This window comes from Eleutherodactylus coqui, chromosome 6 (assembly GCF_035609145.1).
Source record: "Eleutherodactylus coqui strain aEleCoq1 chromosome 6, aEleCoq1.hap1, whole genome shotgun sequence".
Classification (NCBI taxonomy): Eukaryota; Metazoa; Chordata; class Amphibia; order Anura; family Eleutherodactylidae; genus Eleutherodactylus; species Eleutherodactylus coqui.
The window spans coordinates 44781794-44799393 of record NC_089842.1 but is presented as its reverse complement, the minus strand read 5'-3'; the positions used below and the strand labels follow the sequence as shown (position 1 = coordinate 44799393).

Below are 17600 nucleotides of genomic sequence, written 5' to 3'. Positions count from 1 at the left end.
ATTGTTTTCAATGGAGCCGGAAAACACATTGCTGGGCAATCTCTGGTGCTGTTATTGAAATGACTGGAGCTGCGGTGCGACTGGATGATATCCACTCCGTTCTCTGAGGACTGACCAGATCCTAGTTCTAGGGATCGGTGGGGGTCCCAGTGATTGGACACTCACCAGTCAGATAGTTATATCCTATCCTGTGCATGGGAAATAACTTGTTCCAACCTGAATACCCTTTTCTAGTTATAAATTGGTATTCTGTGAAGGTAAACAATGGGGTCCTCTTCCTCTATCATCCAACTAAAGGGGTTGTACCAAGATTGCGAGGTATCCCCAATCCATAGCATAGGGAATAACTTGCTGATCAATGCTAATTTGTAGAACAGCACTCCCATGTCTCACTCTGCCTATCACTGCAGGCGCTATCTGCCTATCACTGCCCCACTGTGATGTCAGTATGAAGGGACTGATGGTCGAGCATATGCGGCTAGCGCTCCATTCATTTCAATTGTTTTGACTGAAACATCTGAGCCGGTGCCGCTTGGGTATCTCCAGAATCTCATTGAAAGTAAATGGAATACTAGAGCACTTGTATGACGAGCGGTCAAATTCAGTCTCCTCTTCACGCTGGGGGGGTACATTAAGATCACAGTGAGGAGGATGGGGGACATGGGGCCCCCAATCTCGAGATCGGTGGGAGTCTCAGTAGTGAGACCTCCACCAATCAGCAAGTTATCTCCTATTCTATGGATAGGGGATGACTCGCAATCTTGGTACAGCCCTTTAAGTGCTGCAGTTGCTACTGACCCCGGCATTTAAAGGAAACCTGTCATCACCTTTGAGCCCCAAAAACTTTTGTTATGAGACTCAAAAGTGAGGGAATGGAGAGTTGTGTTTCATACTCTTTTCAGATGGCTCTGTACATGCGCTCTCATATTCATCTCTAAGGGAGAGCAAGCACACAAGGCCATGAATGAAGAGTCACAATGTGTGCGTGCGCCACCCCTGCAGGGAAACAGTGCAGGAATGGGGAAGCCAGTGGTTATCAAAAAGCTCCTTGGACTCCCCATTGCCTCACATTTGAGTCAAATAACATAGTTTATGGGGCTGAAAGGTGATGGTAAGTTCCCTTTAAGGGGTACCAGGAATGGAGTTGTTGCCGATCTCAGAAGTTGCAGCTAGAGCATCATTTATGTGATGGATGTAAAGGGGTTGATAGACATTGACACTGAAAGAAATTATATAAAGTAAACTTCAAATACAGTTGCGTGAACTGACCCTTTAGGTTCTCAATTGTACCTAAGAAACATATCTTGTCTTCCAGACGGTGGTCATCTATCACACTACTACTGTGCAGGAATCGAAACCAGCGTTGTCTGCAGATGGAGAAGTCAAAATACACTGATGGGTTTACACCGGCCTCCCATCTATATACCCAGTATACAAAGTGATGACAATATAAGCCATATACAGTACCCTGCTCTAGTATACATGTTGATTCATTAGGTGGGGGTCTACATTTTACAATAATGGATCAGATTTACTAATCCTGTCCAAGAGCAAAAACACACAGACGCATGGGCTAATACTCTCGCTGCTATGGAGCATTTTAGCACATGAACCCTGCAATTTTTACAGCAAGCTAATGCACACTGTGCCCTTCTTTCCGATTGGCCAGTGATGATCAAGTAAGCCACCCAATCAGAGAGCAGGTATAGTACATTGATTGTCTAACAGTACCAATGCCTTCTGGGGATTAGGTAGTCTGAAGATTGCATTGGCCATCTTGGACAGCCAAAAATGAGACCTGAAAGTAGTGGATGGATAATGTTCAAAAAGCTTAAAAGTGTACAGTGGAAAAAGGCAATATATCCTAATTAAAAAGACATCTTCCCCCACTGGATATTAGTTCATGCGATTGCACCTTTCCATCCCTTGTAGAACATAAGAGCATCCTTCCTATTTACTCTTCTTCAGTTTGCTAAGACTGCAGTAATTGTAGATAGTCCTACAAAAGTCTAGTCTGTTAGAGGTTAAGGAGGATGGGAACAGGTAAAATTAGGCTCTTCCCTTCCGCTAACTCCATAGTCACTACAAGACCTGCCTCTGAGATAAATTTGCCATTGACATAAGTTTAGAGTAACTCTTCGGCCTCATGTCCACGGGCAGGTCAGGTTCCGTGGGCGGGAGACCCGCCGCAGGCTCCTGCCCTGCCCACGGCATGAGGACATTACTTACCAGTCCGGATGTGTGCAGGTCATTCGGCATCTCCGTGCATGTGGGCGGGTGTGCCAGCATGTGGGCGGGCCCACCGGCCGGCACATCCCCCGCACATGTGCAGTGGAGTTTTTTTTTTAATCTCCTGAGCTCCCACAGCACACCCAGAGTGACAGTTCCGGGTGCGCCGCAGATCGGATGGCTTCCGTTGACTTTAATGGAAGCTATCCCTGCAGGACCCACAGCGAAATGGAGCATGTCGCGATTTGTTTTCCGGACTGGAAAACAAACCCGCAAGGTTTAATTAAGCTGCAGGTGCCCATAGTTGCCTATGGCTGGCTTGAACTCTGGATCATCCACGTGGGTGCCACCACGTGTATCCTGGAATTCAATCACGCCCGTGGACATGAGCCCTTCCTAACAAATGATTATTCAAACAAACTTGAGCCTTTATGTTCATACAGACTGAGAGACCAACTAATTGGTTACCGTGAACTCTATTCATTTAAGGTTTTCATGATTTATTGTATACTTTATATATTTTTATACTTTTTATAAATGATTAATGTGAATGAGAATTTTATATTTACAAATTCTAATAAAGAAACTTGAAAGCCACAAAAAGTGTTTTCTAGTCTTATAGTTTAGGTGATTAAAGACCATGGGCATTAATGTCTGGTTCGACACTTCACTGATGATGGAATAGTTAGACTATCTGCCATTAGCTATCCACCTTTGTCTTCATACCAAACTGTTATCAGTCCTCCATGTACAATTTTCTAGAAAGTGCTAACATTGACATTCCACCAAAAAAAAGACATCTGATGCCGCAATAACAGAGTCTTTGGACATGGCGAGGCATGGTTTCTGGAGGAAAACAGGCATGATTTTGTAATCACATACAATGCCTCATAATTAGAGATGAGCGAGCATACTCGTCCGAGCTTGATACTCGTTCGAGTATTAGGGTGTTCGAGATGCTCGTTACTCGTAACGAGTACCACGCGGTGTTCGGATTACTTTCATTTTCTTCCCTGAGAAATTTGCGCGCTTTTCTGGCCAATAGAAAGACAGGGAAGGCATTACAACTTCCCCCTGCAACGTTCAAGCCCTATACCACCCCCCTGCAGTGAGTGGCTGGCGAGATCAGGTGTCACCCGAGTATAAAAATCGGCCCCTCCCGCGGCTCGCCACAGATGCATTCTGACATTAGTTCAGGGAAAGTGGTATCTTGGTGGAGCTGCTATAGGGAGAGTGTTAGGAGTGATTTTAGGTTTCAAGAACCCCAACGGTCCTTCTTAAGGCCATAAATCTTCTCTATATGCGCTCAATGGGGCCGGCGGCAGCAGCGCCGACCCCATTGAGAACATATAGAAGACAAATCCTTCTTCTCTGCCACAGCTGTAACAGCTGTGGCAGAGAAGAACGACATTTGCCCATTGAATTCAATGGAACCAGCAATACAGCAGGTTCCACTGAAAGCAATGGGCTGCCGGCGAGCGCGGGGATAAATTGTCGGGAAGGGCTTAAATATATAAGCCCTTCCCTGCAATTCATCCAGAAATGTGTTACACTAAAAATATATACCGGTGTATAAGGCGACGGGGCGTATAAGACGACCCCCCAACTGTCACCTTATACGCCGGCAATACAGTGGAGCAAAGAATAAAAATCATTACTTACTTCTTCTGACGTTCTGCGCCACTCCTGCAGGCTGTCGCTCCCTCCTGGTTCCCGGCAGAGCATTGATTTCTCTACGAAGGGCTTTAAATCCCCGCCTCCAGAAACACACGTGCCTTCAGCCAATCACAGCCAATGACAATGATGTGATGTGATTGGCTGTGTTTCTGGAGGCGGGGATTTCAAGCCCTGCGTCCAGAAAGCAATACTCTGCCGTGGACCAGGAGGGAGCAACAGCCTGCAGGAGCGCCGCAGAACGTCAGAAGAAGTAAGTAATGATTTTTATTCTTTGCTCCACTGTATTGCCGGAGTATGACAGTGACAGTTGGGGGGTCGTCTTATACGCCCCGTCGCCTTATACGCCGGTATATATTTTTATTGTAACACATTTCTGGATGAATTGCAGGGAAGGGCTTATATATTTAACCCCTTCCCGAGAATTCATCCTGCGATCGCCGGCAGCCCATTGCTTTCAGTGGAACCTGCTGTATTGCTGGTTCCATTGAATTCAATGGGCAAACATCGTTCTTCTCTGCCACAGCTGTTACAGCTATGGCAGAGGAGAACGATCTTTACGCTGACAGTGCGGGGGGGCCCACTCTTGCCGCTATTGTGGCTTAATAGTGGGACCTGTGAACTTGAGATGCAGCCCAACATGTAGCCCCACGCCTGCCCTATCCTTTGCTGTGTCGCTCCCATCACTTTCTTGAATTGCCCAGATTTTCACAAATGGAAACCTTAGCGAGCATCGGCGATATACAAAAATGCTCGGGTAGCCCATTGACTTCAATAGGGTTCGTTACTCGAAACGAATCCTCGAGCATTGCGAAAATTTCGGCCCGAGTAACGAGCATCCGAGCATTTTGGTGCTCGCTCATCTCTACTCATAATGCATCGGGGCCACCGTTACTGAATTTCCAAGCCTCCTCCTGCCTATGGCTATGGTCCCCGTCTTTCTGGTTCTGTTATCCAAGGCCGACACCGTGTCCTCCTTCATCCCATTTCAGCTGTTGTTGTCCATAGGTTGCACGTCCTTGACCCGCCTCTTAATAGGTCAGGATGCTCACAGAGGCTCTCCAGTCACCAACCAAACCTGACAGGTTCTAAGCTGTTTAGCGCTACTCTGCCCATCAGCAAGTGTCTGAGTAATCAGTCTCCATACTATGTGAAGGTACAAGTTTGTAACTGGCAGCATATACGGATGTTGAAAAAATGCAAAAACACTTTATTGCCCCATCACAGAAATAGTAGCAACGTTTCGGCTGGGTGGCCTTCCTCAAGCTTATGCATAACAATACAGGTGCACAGTATATAAAGACAAAGTGTAATACACTCGGACCAATAACAACATTCATTATGGGTTTTGGATAGACGTTTTTGTAAACAGCAAACAAAAAATTCTATATAAAATGTGTTTTTGGTAGGCGTAAATATTACACACATATCAGCAGCTGGATACAATATAGACATGACCCGCTTTTGGGTTGTCTTTGCTCCAACTGAATTGCAAAATATGCATTGACATTCTGCTTGAATATATATTCTCGCAGCATAAACATTTAATATTCTCTGTTGTCTGGTGTGTATAATAATATGAGCTTACACTTAATTTATATGTGCTTTATTCAATCAATGTATGTCTATTTTCAAATATGCAATTGCACCTGTATTGTTATGCATTAGCTTGAGGAAGGCCACCCGGCCGAAACGCTGCTACTATTTCTGTGATGGGGCAATAAAGTGTTTTTGCATTTTTTCAACATCCGTATATGCTGCCAGTTACTATCTTTCTTTTCTTGGAGTATATCTTGAGCCTGTCTGCTTTGGGCTCTGTTCTGGCGTGGTGCATCAAGCTGCCTGACCCTAGATGAGGGATTATTGCTGTGCTGCTGGGAATTCATCATATTGCCAAGGTACAAGTTTGTTTCCATCTGATTATCAAGTATTTGATCTGTGCCTAAACCACCCAGCTTTCCTGACCTCTACAGTCCTGACCTCAACTTGTTATTTGGCTACATTTCTTCCTGCCCTAGTTCTTAACCTGATCTATGTTGTGAAATTATTCTGCCTGTCCAGACTCTGGCTCTGATCTACAACTATAGTCCTCTCTACACCCTTTTTTATCACATTACAGAAAACCTGACCAAGTGCATCAGCTGCCTCTCAACTCGACTGTTTCTAGAGTAATGGCCTGGGGATCCTGCAGTGAAGAGCAGATTCTAAATTCATAGGGTGTAAGGATGAAAACTAGGGACGCCCCGGTGCTGTCCTTGGATCTAGCCTAAGTCACATCAGTTCAGAGGTGTAAAGGATCCACATCCAGTGCCATGACACTTCTTTAAGTTCAATTGTTGAGATTTTCAGCTCTCTGTCCAGATCATCAAGGAGTCCAAGTGTTATGACCATAATACAGAGCCTAAAACGCGGCTGCATAAAAAACTAATCAATTATAGAAAGCAAGATATGGAGACAAGTGCATACCCAGTAATTGACCCCCACTAAGCTGCCATTCATGCCATATCCATGCAAATGTATGATAGAAAAACCTGTTTAGTTATTTCAAGACTGGAAATGTAGTGTCTGGTTATCCCAGACCAATGCAGCACATATGGGAGATTGCAGAAGCCAAGAGATGCCGCAAGGGCTCTCATCTGCAGAAGGTGTATTGTATTTGTATCAGCTCATTATTTTCTTGCCTTGCATGACATCTTGTGACCAATCCATAGATGTACAAGCTTGTTGAGCAAAAGAGTGTGCTCTGACACTTAACCTGTGTGTCTGCAACAAATATAATCTGGGGAGAACCTGGCAGAAAGTGTACAATTACCCTGCAGCATCTCCACAGGGAAAGGAAGCAATATACTGTGTCTGCTGTAATAAATAGGCCCCCCATACAGTACTGGCCAAATTAATAGCAAGAGTGCATTTTCGCAACAATTTTCTTAAAATTGAGTCAGAAGTGAATTATTAAAAAAAAACAGTTTAATTAGCAAAATCCTGTATATACCTGCAACATTAAACAGCATATTTTAATACTTTGTGCGCCCCCTATGGTTTTTAATAGCACCCTGTCCAGCATTCCAGGAATGGATTTTATGATCATATCCTTTATATCAGGATTGTGGGAGCAGACTTTGCATAGTCTCTCAAATAGTTTAATTTTGCTGCTTACAGGTCCTTCTGCATTCATTTTGTTTTTGAGGGCTTAGGCCTCAGTCACACGGGCGCATCGGCACCCGTGTTACTGCAGGAAGGAGACGGACGTACCTGAAGACGGCCGTCTCTCTGCAGCGCCGGAGGAAAGAACATGTGACCGGCTTCATTGCCGTTCATGTGTTCTTTAATCAGCGCTGGAGAGAGACGTCCGTCTTCAGGTACGGCCGTCTTCTGTCAGTCACACGGGCGCATCGGTGCCGGTGTGCGGGTGCCAATGCACCCATGTGACTGAGCCCTTAGTCAGACGAGCATGTTTTACATGCTGCTACAGCAGCGTGTAAAGCCATGTTTCTATAACAACCAATAGGTTGTTATGAAAGCGCTCACATGGACCCTTTTTAGAAGCGCAGATTCTGCGCTTTTAAAAAAGAATGGACAGCGAGTGCCGACTCGCCTCTCAGCTCTGTGGTGCGCACTGTCCAGGGTGCTTACGATAGGCTCTGCAGAGCTAGGGAAAGCCCCATTCACATGCAGAATTCCTTGTATGTCAGCAGCGCGGTCTACACGTTGCTTAGCAGCGTGTAAAACACACTCGTCTGACCAAGCTCTAAGGCTGAACAAAATGTTTCCTATTGGGTTTATGTCCTGGCTATTACCTGAAAGGGCCTTGATTCCGGATCTGTTAATCACATCTATCACACTTTTTGCATTCATCAAGGAACTCCATCGTGCATAAATATCTGGAAACCACTGAATGGATCTGATTAAACAGGCAATTCTCAATCACATTCCTATACTGGAGCTGATTCATCAGTCCTTTTACTGCATGCAAACGACCTGGACCCTTTACAGAGATGGCACCCCAGATAAACTTTTTGGACACCACAGTCCTTTAGGGATTCCTCTCCTTATTTCCTCCTTACATACAAGCAATGGTCATCCATTGTTTCAATCGTTGGCTTCATCAGAGAAGCTCTCACTTTGCCTAATTTTGGAAATCCAATTCTTAAACTGCTTGTCCCAAGTAAGGTGTTTAGTCTTCATTTGTGGAGTCAAAAGCTGCTTCTTCCAGGATCGATAAGTTGGGTAACCTGCATAACCTGCACTGCAGCCTCCAACTCACAGTCCTACAACATAACTTGACACCACTTTGTTCCTTTTGCCGCTTCAAAGATTTGGAACCTTCCAATTCTACTGCACAGTTATAAACATAATCGGTCATCCCTGGGACTGTTGATTTGTTTCCTTTCACAGCGCGCCTTTCTGTTCACCTGCGAGTCCTCACCCAAATGCAGTTGCTTGTTTTTATCTAAGACAACTTCAATTAATTTATGAATAATTTCCTACCTATTTCATGCTGGGTCATAGAAGTATTTGAAGAGACATTTCAGTTTTACCCTATTTACGAGGTTGAATATCATACTTTCTGCCCATTTCTCCAAATGCTGGCAGAACTCGCCAACAATGTTGTACAGCAGATTATCAGAGAAGTCACAACAAGAAGAGGCAAATCCTGCACATGCACAGTAGCGTTGTATGAAGCAGATTCCGTGGTCAGACTGTACAGTAAGTACCCCTGCCGCAGCGCGCGTGACATTCCAACCTGTAGCGTGGCCTCCTGCACACTAGTAATAATTCCTAGTAATGCCTCTTGGGACCAGCAACAGATAAGCAGCCACACTTGACATGCAGTTTCCATGCTGCTCCTTCTCTCATGCAGCAGCACTATTTCAGCCGTAACACAGCCTTTCTCAGTACACTGATGGCTCTCTGTGTCATCTAAAGTTTCATCCGCACAGCAATCCACTCCATCGTTTCTCTGATGTGGGGGTCCGGAAAGCTGCTTCCTCTGTGTTGCAGCAATAATTCTCCCTTTCAGTCAGGGGAGTAACTAATCACAGCCAGTCTTTCTGGACATGCTCAATTCCCCTCAATTCTAGAATGTTGCCATGGCAACTCCTTAACTAGTTAATGGAGTTTCTTACATCTGCATCGTCTTTTAGACCTGTTGTGAAAGTCTTTTACTGACTTTCTGCTGAACTGTTACAGAGGGCTGTATGGCAGTAATAGAGGATTGTAGAGGAGATAAGGAGGACAGAGAGTAGTGAAAGCTACTATTACAGAGGGCTGTAATTCATTCTATGTGAATTTTCTGCTTGTATCAGCAGTAAGTGGAAAGGGAACCAGCAGCTACTCATAAAGAGGATGGAAAGAAAGCTGTGTAGTATTGAGTGGGCATGGTTATGCTACACAGCCTTTGACAAAAAAGAGGGGAAAGAAAGCTGAGCTTGTGTGTAATCATGAAAGAGACAAAGTGATCAGTGCTGGGAACACCCCTGAGCAAGAAATTTGAATGTTTGAGAGCTTGTACGCCAAGTATGAAGCTTTTTAAATGCATGAGAATGTAAACTCAATGCAAACAAAAAAAAACCAGATAAGTGCATCCATATTTTCTGCAGTGTGTGTATTGATTTTTCACGCACAAAGGTTTTCATGAGCTTTAATCTCACACAAACCATAAAGCCGTCACACAAAAAAACAAGCGCACATACAGCTCTGTCGGCTCAAAATTAAAAATGCCCTGGTCCTAGATTCTGATCACACATAAAAAGCCTTTTTTGCAAACAGAAGTCTTTATAGTGTGCAACAGTAATAAAGCATAATAAAACCTCTGCCAATTTGGTGTTGTCAGGATCGTAATGATGACCCATAGAATAAAAGTAAAATAATATTTATACCACACTGTGAACACTGGAAAAATAAATCACAAAAAACAATAGTGAAATAGCGCTTTTTTCCATTACCGCACAGTGAAAAATAAAAGGTATTCAATACATTATATGTACCTGAAATTGGTTCCTATAAACACCAGTACTCGTAACGCAAAACACCAAGGTGTCATACAGTTAATTTATTTATTATACTGCCTAAAATGATTGTCAAGAACATTTCTGCCATTTTTTTCCGAGATGTTATAATTTAATGATATTTCAGATCTTTTGTTTTATAGTACGTAATTTCTATCAATTGCTGCTTCCTAAAAACCATCTCTGAGTCAAGTAAAACAACACTCTTTGGTCCCTAATATTTTATGTTTTTAAATTATTGCAAAGTTATTGAAAAGGTAAAAATTTCAAATGTTGGCGGAACGTTTTGTAAAAATATGTTTAAAGACTGAGGGCATGGCCAGCAACCAACATGGGCAGACGCGTTGAGAGGAGCTCCGCTAGGAACTGAAAATCCTGACACTTTCCTTCAAGAGCATTACAGCTCCAGTGGTAGCTGCTCTGTCTACCCTAAGCTCACCCATGATTCTGATGCACAGTTAGGGCTCAGTCACACGGGCGTTTATTGCCGCGATTTGCGCATGCGCATGCGTCCGGTGATTTTTTAAAACCATTGCTTTGCAATGGTATCGGACACATGAGCGCTTTTTATGCGCTCGTCCGATAAATTAGAGAACAGAAATCGCACATTGAATGCAATGCGCTGGACAGCTCTGGCCCGTTTCTAATGAAACGCGGCTAGGAGCAGATTTTTGGGCGATTTTTCGGCCGATTTTTTGGCGCCGGTCACGCGATTTGCGCATGCGCATCCGTCATGCGATGCACAAATCGCGTGAAAAAACGCCCGTGTGACTAAGGCCTTAATCCTTCCAACCACTCAGCCTGTAAAAGGGCACATCCCTGCCTCATATCCCTTTATATCTAAATAGCCAACCTGCCCTCCAATCACAAGTTGCTTTATTACCCCGATCATCCCTGCCCTGGTTCCATACTGTGGTTGGCTGCAGCTCAAAGTAGCCAGATCTACTGTTAGCCAATTGAATACAATTAGATGCATAACTAGAAAAGCCTGGGCTCCATAGAAAATATTTGAGTGTGATTCCACCGCCCTATGTAAATGTTATGTATAAATTTATGCAAGAATAAACTTTTCTGCTCGTTGGCACTTAAAAAAATACCCCAAAACTAGGAAGCTTAGTGTGCCTTTACTCTTACAGGCTTAGAAATAGTGTAGTTAACAGCTAAGCATTGCTAAGTTACTCCAGACCAGATCCTTAAATTAAATTGCATTATGTATATACAAGGTGAAAACAATATCACCATTCATATTACATTATACTGTTGCTGAGCAAACCCCAATATACCAGGACCAACATTGCCAATATTAACACTATATAAGAGTCAAATAATACCACCACACCATGATCACATATTTCCACTACATAGTAACAGGAAAATATTACCATACTTTTACTGAAAAAAACAGTTTTACTTCCATATAGTGACTATATATTGGAAGATACCAGCTGTACACAGGAGCTCTGCAGACCATCTAAGAGTATACAATACTATGAAACTACAGCCTGTGATCACAAGTGATGTCTTCTCTGACTGGAGTTATTCACTTTCCATTTCTACTCCATGTGGCCCAGACCACCATGATGACTTCTCTCAGCTACAACCTGTCACTGCAGAATTTGACATACAGATATGTTTGGCTTCTTGCTTTTCCAGCACCTTCCCTATGTTCCCTGCACATCTACACAATCTCCCAATCCTAGTGCACCAGTGAGTAATTAAAGGGGTATTCCTATCTCGGAAAACCTATTTCAATGAGTTTGAAATCACAAAACAATGCCCTCACCCATAAGATGTTTATTTTCTATATACTCCATTCTCCAGATATTGCAGATATTGATTCCTGTGCCCTCTGGTTGTTTACTGCTCGCCGTCAGGGGAACAGACCACCTCTTCTATGGACAGAAATAGCAGAGCACAACAATAGCTGGTGGCCGGGCCAAAGTTAGTGCGCATGCTCTCCCGAGATCCCGGCCATCAGATTTAGATGAAAAAATAATACTGCCTCTGTTCCTTTTTTTCTGGGCAAGCTGCAGTTTTGATTGCTACCATTTTGTGTTACATATATATTTTGATCACTTTTAATTTAATATTTTGAGGAGTTTATGAAGTGGGTGTCTCTTTCCCCGAGACTGCATGACATAGATTTACGTTATGCGGTTGTGAAGGGAATAAGTTATTTACAAATGTATATTTTTTTATTCAATTATAACTTTTTTTATTGTATTGCAGTTAGACACAAGCTCAGTTCTAAGCAGAATTAGCACTCTGCGAGTACTGCGGTTGCTGGCAGCAGACGTTTACTACTGTGGCCTGACTGTCACCTGGCTCAGCCATGTCCTTCCAGTCTGTGTGTACCCCTTGTTGGCAGTCTGGATCGCTCGGTCTATTCCTCTGTAGCTGACGCTTTGCAATGCAAGCACAGCATTTGCCACGGAATTTCCATGTGGACTCTCTGCATGGAAATTCCACAGCATTTGCAGTAGCAGCAAAGTGGATGAGGTTTTGAAAATCTCATCCACAAGCTGCGAAGACAATCCGCACAAAACCCGTGCGGAAATTGACATGCAGTGCAGAATTTAATTCCACATCATGTCATTTTCTATCGCATTTCCACAGCGGAATCTACCTCTTCCCAATGAGGGGGTAAATCCACGAAGAAATATGCAATGAGACCCGCTTCAAAATCCGAGTTTGAAGGCAGGCTTGTACGAAGCTGATCTGTGGACATTCTGCACCAAATAAGCCCCCCCCCCCCCCCCCGCACCTGTGGACCCAGCCTAAGGGAACTTTCACACATTGCAGAAGTGGTGTGGAATTTCCACAGCAGAAATTGTGCACAAAATTCCGCAACACACACAGCGTCAAAATTGAAATGGTGAAATCTGCTGCGGACCCGCAGCAAAATCCTCATTACGGATTGTGTCACAGAGGTGTATTTGCTCAGCGTTTTACAGTGAATAGACCCTTTGACTTCCCTGATTTCGTTCACATAAGCATATTTTGTGCACGCATTTCAGTCGCGGCAAAAATACTCAGCATTAGAGATGAGCGAACGTACTCGTTTAGGGCAATTTTGCAATCGAGCACCGCTTTTTTCGAGTAACTGACTACTCGGGCGAAAAGATTCGGAGGGCACTGGGGGGCGAGGGCGGCGTGGTGGAGCGGGGGGTAGCAGTGGGGAACAGGGGGGAGCTCTCTCTCTCTCCCCTCCCCCACTCCCCTCTGCAACCCCCGCTCACCCCCGGCGCCCCCCGAATCTTTTCGCCCGAGTAGTCAGTTACTCGAAAAAAGCACTGCTGGATAGCGAAATCTCCATAAATGAGTACGTTCGCTCATTTCTACTCAGCATGCTTTACTTTTAATCGCTTTATTCACAAATGCGTATTTTTAATGCAATTTCCATTTACGTGAAAAAAAAGTGCTAGATGTTCTATTTCGGTGCATATCAAGCATCGAAATAATCCATTGACATCAATGGGATTGCATAAATACGCATGATACATGTATATTGACTGTGTATATACACAGGAAGAAAGGCAAAATCTCCTGCACCTTCTTGGCTTTTTTATTTTTTTTCATGAAAATGCACAGTCGTCACTGTGTATTTACTCGCAAAAAAAAGTAACACGCAGGGAGAATGCACAGTTTGGCGACATGATTACAGTGCGTAACATACGCAACCAGAACACACCTGTCTTCACCTGTGTGATTGAGTCCTTATGGAAGAGCTGCTACTCATTGGTCACTGTTATGTGCTTGCCCCATAGGCTAAAATTTGCCAGCCAGTTCCTGACTGAGGGTCAGAGGCCCCTCTGGCAAAAAGTCATATATACTAGAGATATGTAGTACAATAAGGGGGGTTTCTAGAGATGAGCGAGTATACTCGCTAAGGCACATTACTCGAGCGAGTAGTGCCTTAGCCAAGTATCTGCCCGCTCGTCTCTAAAGATTCGGGGGCCGGCGCGGATGACAGGTGAGTTGCGGCGGGGATCGGGGGGGAGAGAGGGAGAGAGAGATCTCACCTCCGTTCCTCCCCGCTCTCCCCCGCCGCTCCCCGCCCGCGCCTAGTGGTTTCACATCTGCATTGGAGATTCTACTTTCCTGTTTCACTTGGGGAATCCCCGAATCAAAACGGCTCCATCTTGGGACGGAACTGAACAGCGCCAAACACACCTTATTGACTATAATTGGTCCGTTCGCTTTCTGCTCAGCTGCCTGGCTTCTAGCCGGAAGAAAAGGCCCTGCATGCAGCCTTTTTTCTTCCAGTATTTTGTGTCAGATCTGCATCGGAACCTTCAACCAGAGGTTCGAACACAGATGTGAAACCACCCTCAGCTAAATAAAAAAAGTTGAGTCACTTAGTAAATATATTACATTTATTTATTTCGCAATGATATCTAACCGCAGGAAGGGTTAAACCCGAGAGTCGTTTTCACAATTTCACAATATTTTCAGAATAAAGATATTTTCAAGAGCGCCGTAAAAACAACCTTCCCCCCACCCAATGACGTAATTGTATTTATCCCCTTCAACCCAGTAAGAAATGTTTTAAAGTTTTCCAACACATCATATGTATGTTACATGGTACCACTGCGACATACAACTCGTCCTACAAAAAACAAGTCCTCATGTAGATATGTCACCGGAATATTAAAAAAGTTAGAGAAAGTGGGAATACCAGAACTGCAGAATGTCACCTGGACACAGGCGCATCAATGACCCTTGGTCGTGAAAGGGTTAAAGATAGCACTTCACTAAATGGAAATTACCATAACAAAGTCTTTGCAGACCTAAGTAAAAGGAAATGCTGGGAGATTAATACATAATTGAAAATGCAGCCCTGGAGTAAATTACAGGCTGCGACTGAGGATCAGTAAATGCTAAGTAATGTAATGTACTTACAAGTGACCCCATGTGATCTCATGTAGAGTAATTCTATAGCTAAACCATAAAATGGTATCTGAAGGCGGATATTCACTTTAGTTTCAACGGTTTTTATTCAAGTAGCATAATTTGATACATATTACTTTTATGCACTAATTATCGCCACGCAGGGGGGAGTACAGTCATAATCATAAATTCTAACGTTGCTACCTTTTAATTTTCATCCTTAATCTGTAATTTCTTACCAGTTTGTCTAGAATTCTGGCATAAGTATCTTTTGCCCTAAAATGCGAATTTACACTAAAACACAACATAAACCAAACAAAGGTCATCCTGCTTCTAACTAGCTTCACCTTCTCCACCATCTAGTGGATGAGTATTAATGGACATATCTAAATACAACGGGGTATATCGGATTCCTGGAATATCTATCAGATCGCTCCATGGTCCCCACACCACACCTATCCAGTGTATCTGACCGTATAGCATGCATTCTCTCAAAAAAAGCTATTAATGAAATCTTATTTAATACTTCCTAGAAGGATAGATGGGGTTGTTTCCATCTAGCTGCAATGTGAGTTCTAGTTGCCATTAGAGATGAGCGAGCACCAAAATGCTCGGGTGCTCGTTACTCGGGACGAAATTATCGCAATGCTCGAGGGTTCGTTTCGAGTAACGAACCCCATTGAAGTCAATGGGCGACCCGAGCATTTTTGTATTTCGCCGATGCTCGCTAAGGTTTTCATTTGTGAAAATCGGGGCAATTCAAGAAAGTGATGGGAACGACACAGCAACGGATAGGGCAGGCGAGGGGCTACATGTTGGGCTGCATCTCAAGTTCACAGGTCCCACTATTAAGCCACAATAGCGGCAAGAGTGCCCCCCCCCCCGCACTGTCAGCATAAAGATCGTTCTCCTCTGCCACAGCTGTAACAGCTGTGGCAGAGAAGAACGATGTTAGCCCATTGAATTCAATGGAGCCGGCAATACAGCAGGTTCCACTGAAAGCAATGGGCTGCCAGCGTGCGCGGGATGAATTGTCGGGAAGGGCTTAAATATAGAAGCCCTTCCCTGCAATTCATCCAGAAATGTGTAAAAATAAAAACAATATACCGTATATACCGGCGTATAAGACGACCCCCCAACTGTCACCTTATACGCCGGGAATACAGCGGAGCAAAAAATAAAAATCATTACTCACTTCCTCCGGCGTTCTGCGGCGCTGCTGCAGGATGTCGCTCCCTCCTAGTCCCCGGCAGAGCATTGCTTTCTGGACGCAGGGCTTGAAATCCCCGCCTCCAGAAAACACACGTGCCTTCAGCCAATCACAGCCAATGACAATGATGTCATTGAATGGCTGTGATTGGCTGACGGCGTGTGTTAGCTAATCACAGTAGCTGTGGCAGAGAAGAACGATGTTAGCCCATTGAATTCAATGGAGCCGTCAATACAGCCGACTCCACTGAATGCAATGGGCTGCCGGCGATCGCGGGATGAATTGTCGGAAAGGGGTTAAATATATAAGACCAATCAGAGGCCAGCCCTCACTCACAAATATATAAGACCAATCAGAGGCCAGCCCTCACTCACACCCATTCATGAATTCATGAATGGGTGAGTGAGGGCTGCCTCTGATTGGCTCAGGGGCAGCTCTCCTGCCCCTGAGCCAATCAGAGGCAGCCCTCACTCACCCATTCATGAATGGGTGTGAGTGAGGGCTGGCCTCTGATTGGTCAGGCTGTGACCATTCAGAGGCATCTTATTCAGCAGGCGGGGATTTTAAATCCCCGGCTGCTGAATACTACTCACAGCTGTTCAGAGCAGTTCAGGAGAACTGCAGCCTGCCGCGCTGAACTCCGTCTGCCGGCACCAGGTGAGTATATATATATTTTTTATTTTTACACATTTCTGGATGAATTGCAGGGAAGGGCTTATATATTTAACCCCTTTCCGACAATTCATCCCGCGATCGCCGGCAGCCCATTGCATTCAGTGGAGTCGGCTGTATTGCCGGTTCCATTGAATTCAATGGGCAAACATCGTTCTTCTCTGTCACAGCTGTTACAGCTGTGGCAGAGAAGAAGGATTTGTCTTCTATATGTTCTCAATGGGGTTGGCGCTGCTGCCGCCGGCCCCATTGAGCGCATATAGAAAAGATTTCTCAGGGAAGAAAGTTAAAGTAACCCGAACATCCGAACATCGTGTGGTGTTCGTTACGAATAACGAACATCCCGAACACCCTAATATTCGCCCGAGCATCAAGCTCGGACGAGTACGTTCGCTCATCTCTAGTAGGAATGTTAATGGTTGGGACAAAGTGAGGAGTAAATTGTCTGCAAATAAACTCAATTTATAATCAGTTCCTCCTACGCTCAATCCTTTAAGGCCTCGTTCACAAGGGGGAACACGACATAGCTGCGATTTGCAGCAATATTGCATCGGTGGTCTGTGCGATATTGCTGCGTTTTCTCGCAGCGGTACCACAAATTTTGTGGTGCTACAAAGTCGGGCAACTTTGTAACACCACTTGCAAGGATTTTCGGTGGGGCTTGAAATATAAGCCTACCCCGAAAATAAGCCTTAGCTGCAGTAGAAAAAAAAAAGAATACATCACCAAAGAAGTGCTGTCCAGCTACATCTTCTTCCTGGTCCCCAGCACTGTTCTTCATCATCTCTTCTGGCCAGGAGCTGAAAAATCCCCGCCTTCTGGAAACGCTGCCTCTGGTTGGCTCAAGGTTTTTGACTCGCAATGTCGCATGCTACAAAACATCACAAGTGTGAAGGAACCTTTAGGAAAGCCTCACA

At 44.4% G+C, this 17600-nt stretch overlaps 1 protein-coding gene across 1 annotated transcript in view; it reads left to right on the top strand.

The window, feature by feature from the left end:
* LOC136632099 (membrane-spanning 4-domains subfamily A member 4A-like) overlaps positions 1 to 2821 on the top strand; it is a 32258-nt gene extending 29437 nt beyond the window's left edge. The window contains exon 7 of the mRNA XM_066606721.1: positions 1316 to 2821. Coding sequence (XP_066462818.1) covers positions 1316 to 1396 — 81 coding nt within the window. The 3' untranslated portion in view covers positions 1397 to 2821. The remainder of the gene's footprint in view (positions 1 to 1315) is intronic.
* Positions 2822 to 17600: the final 14779 nt, after the last annotated feature.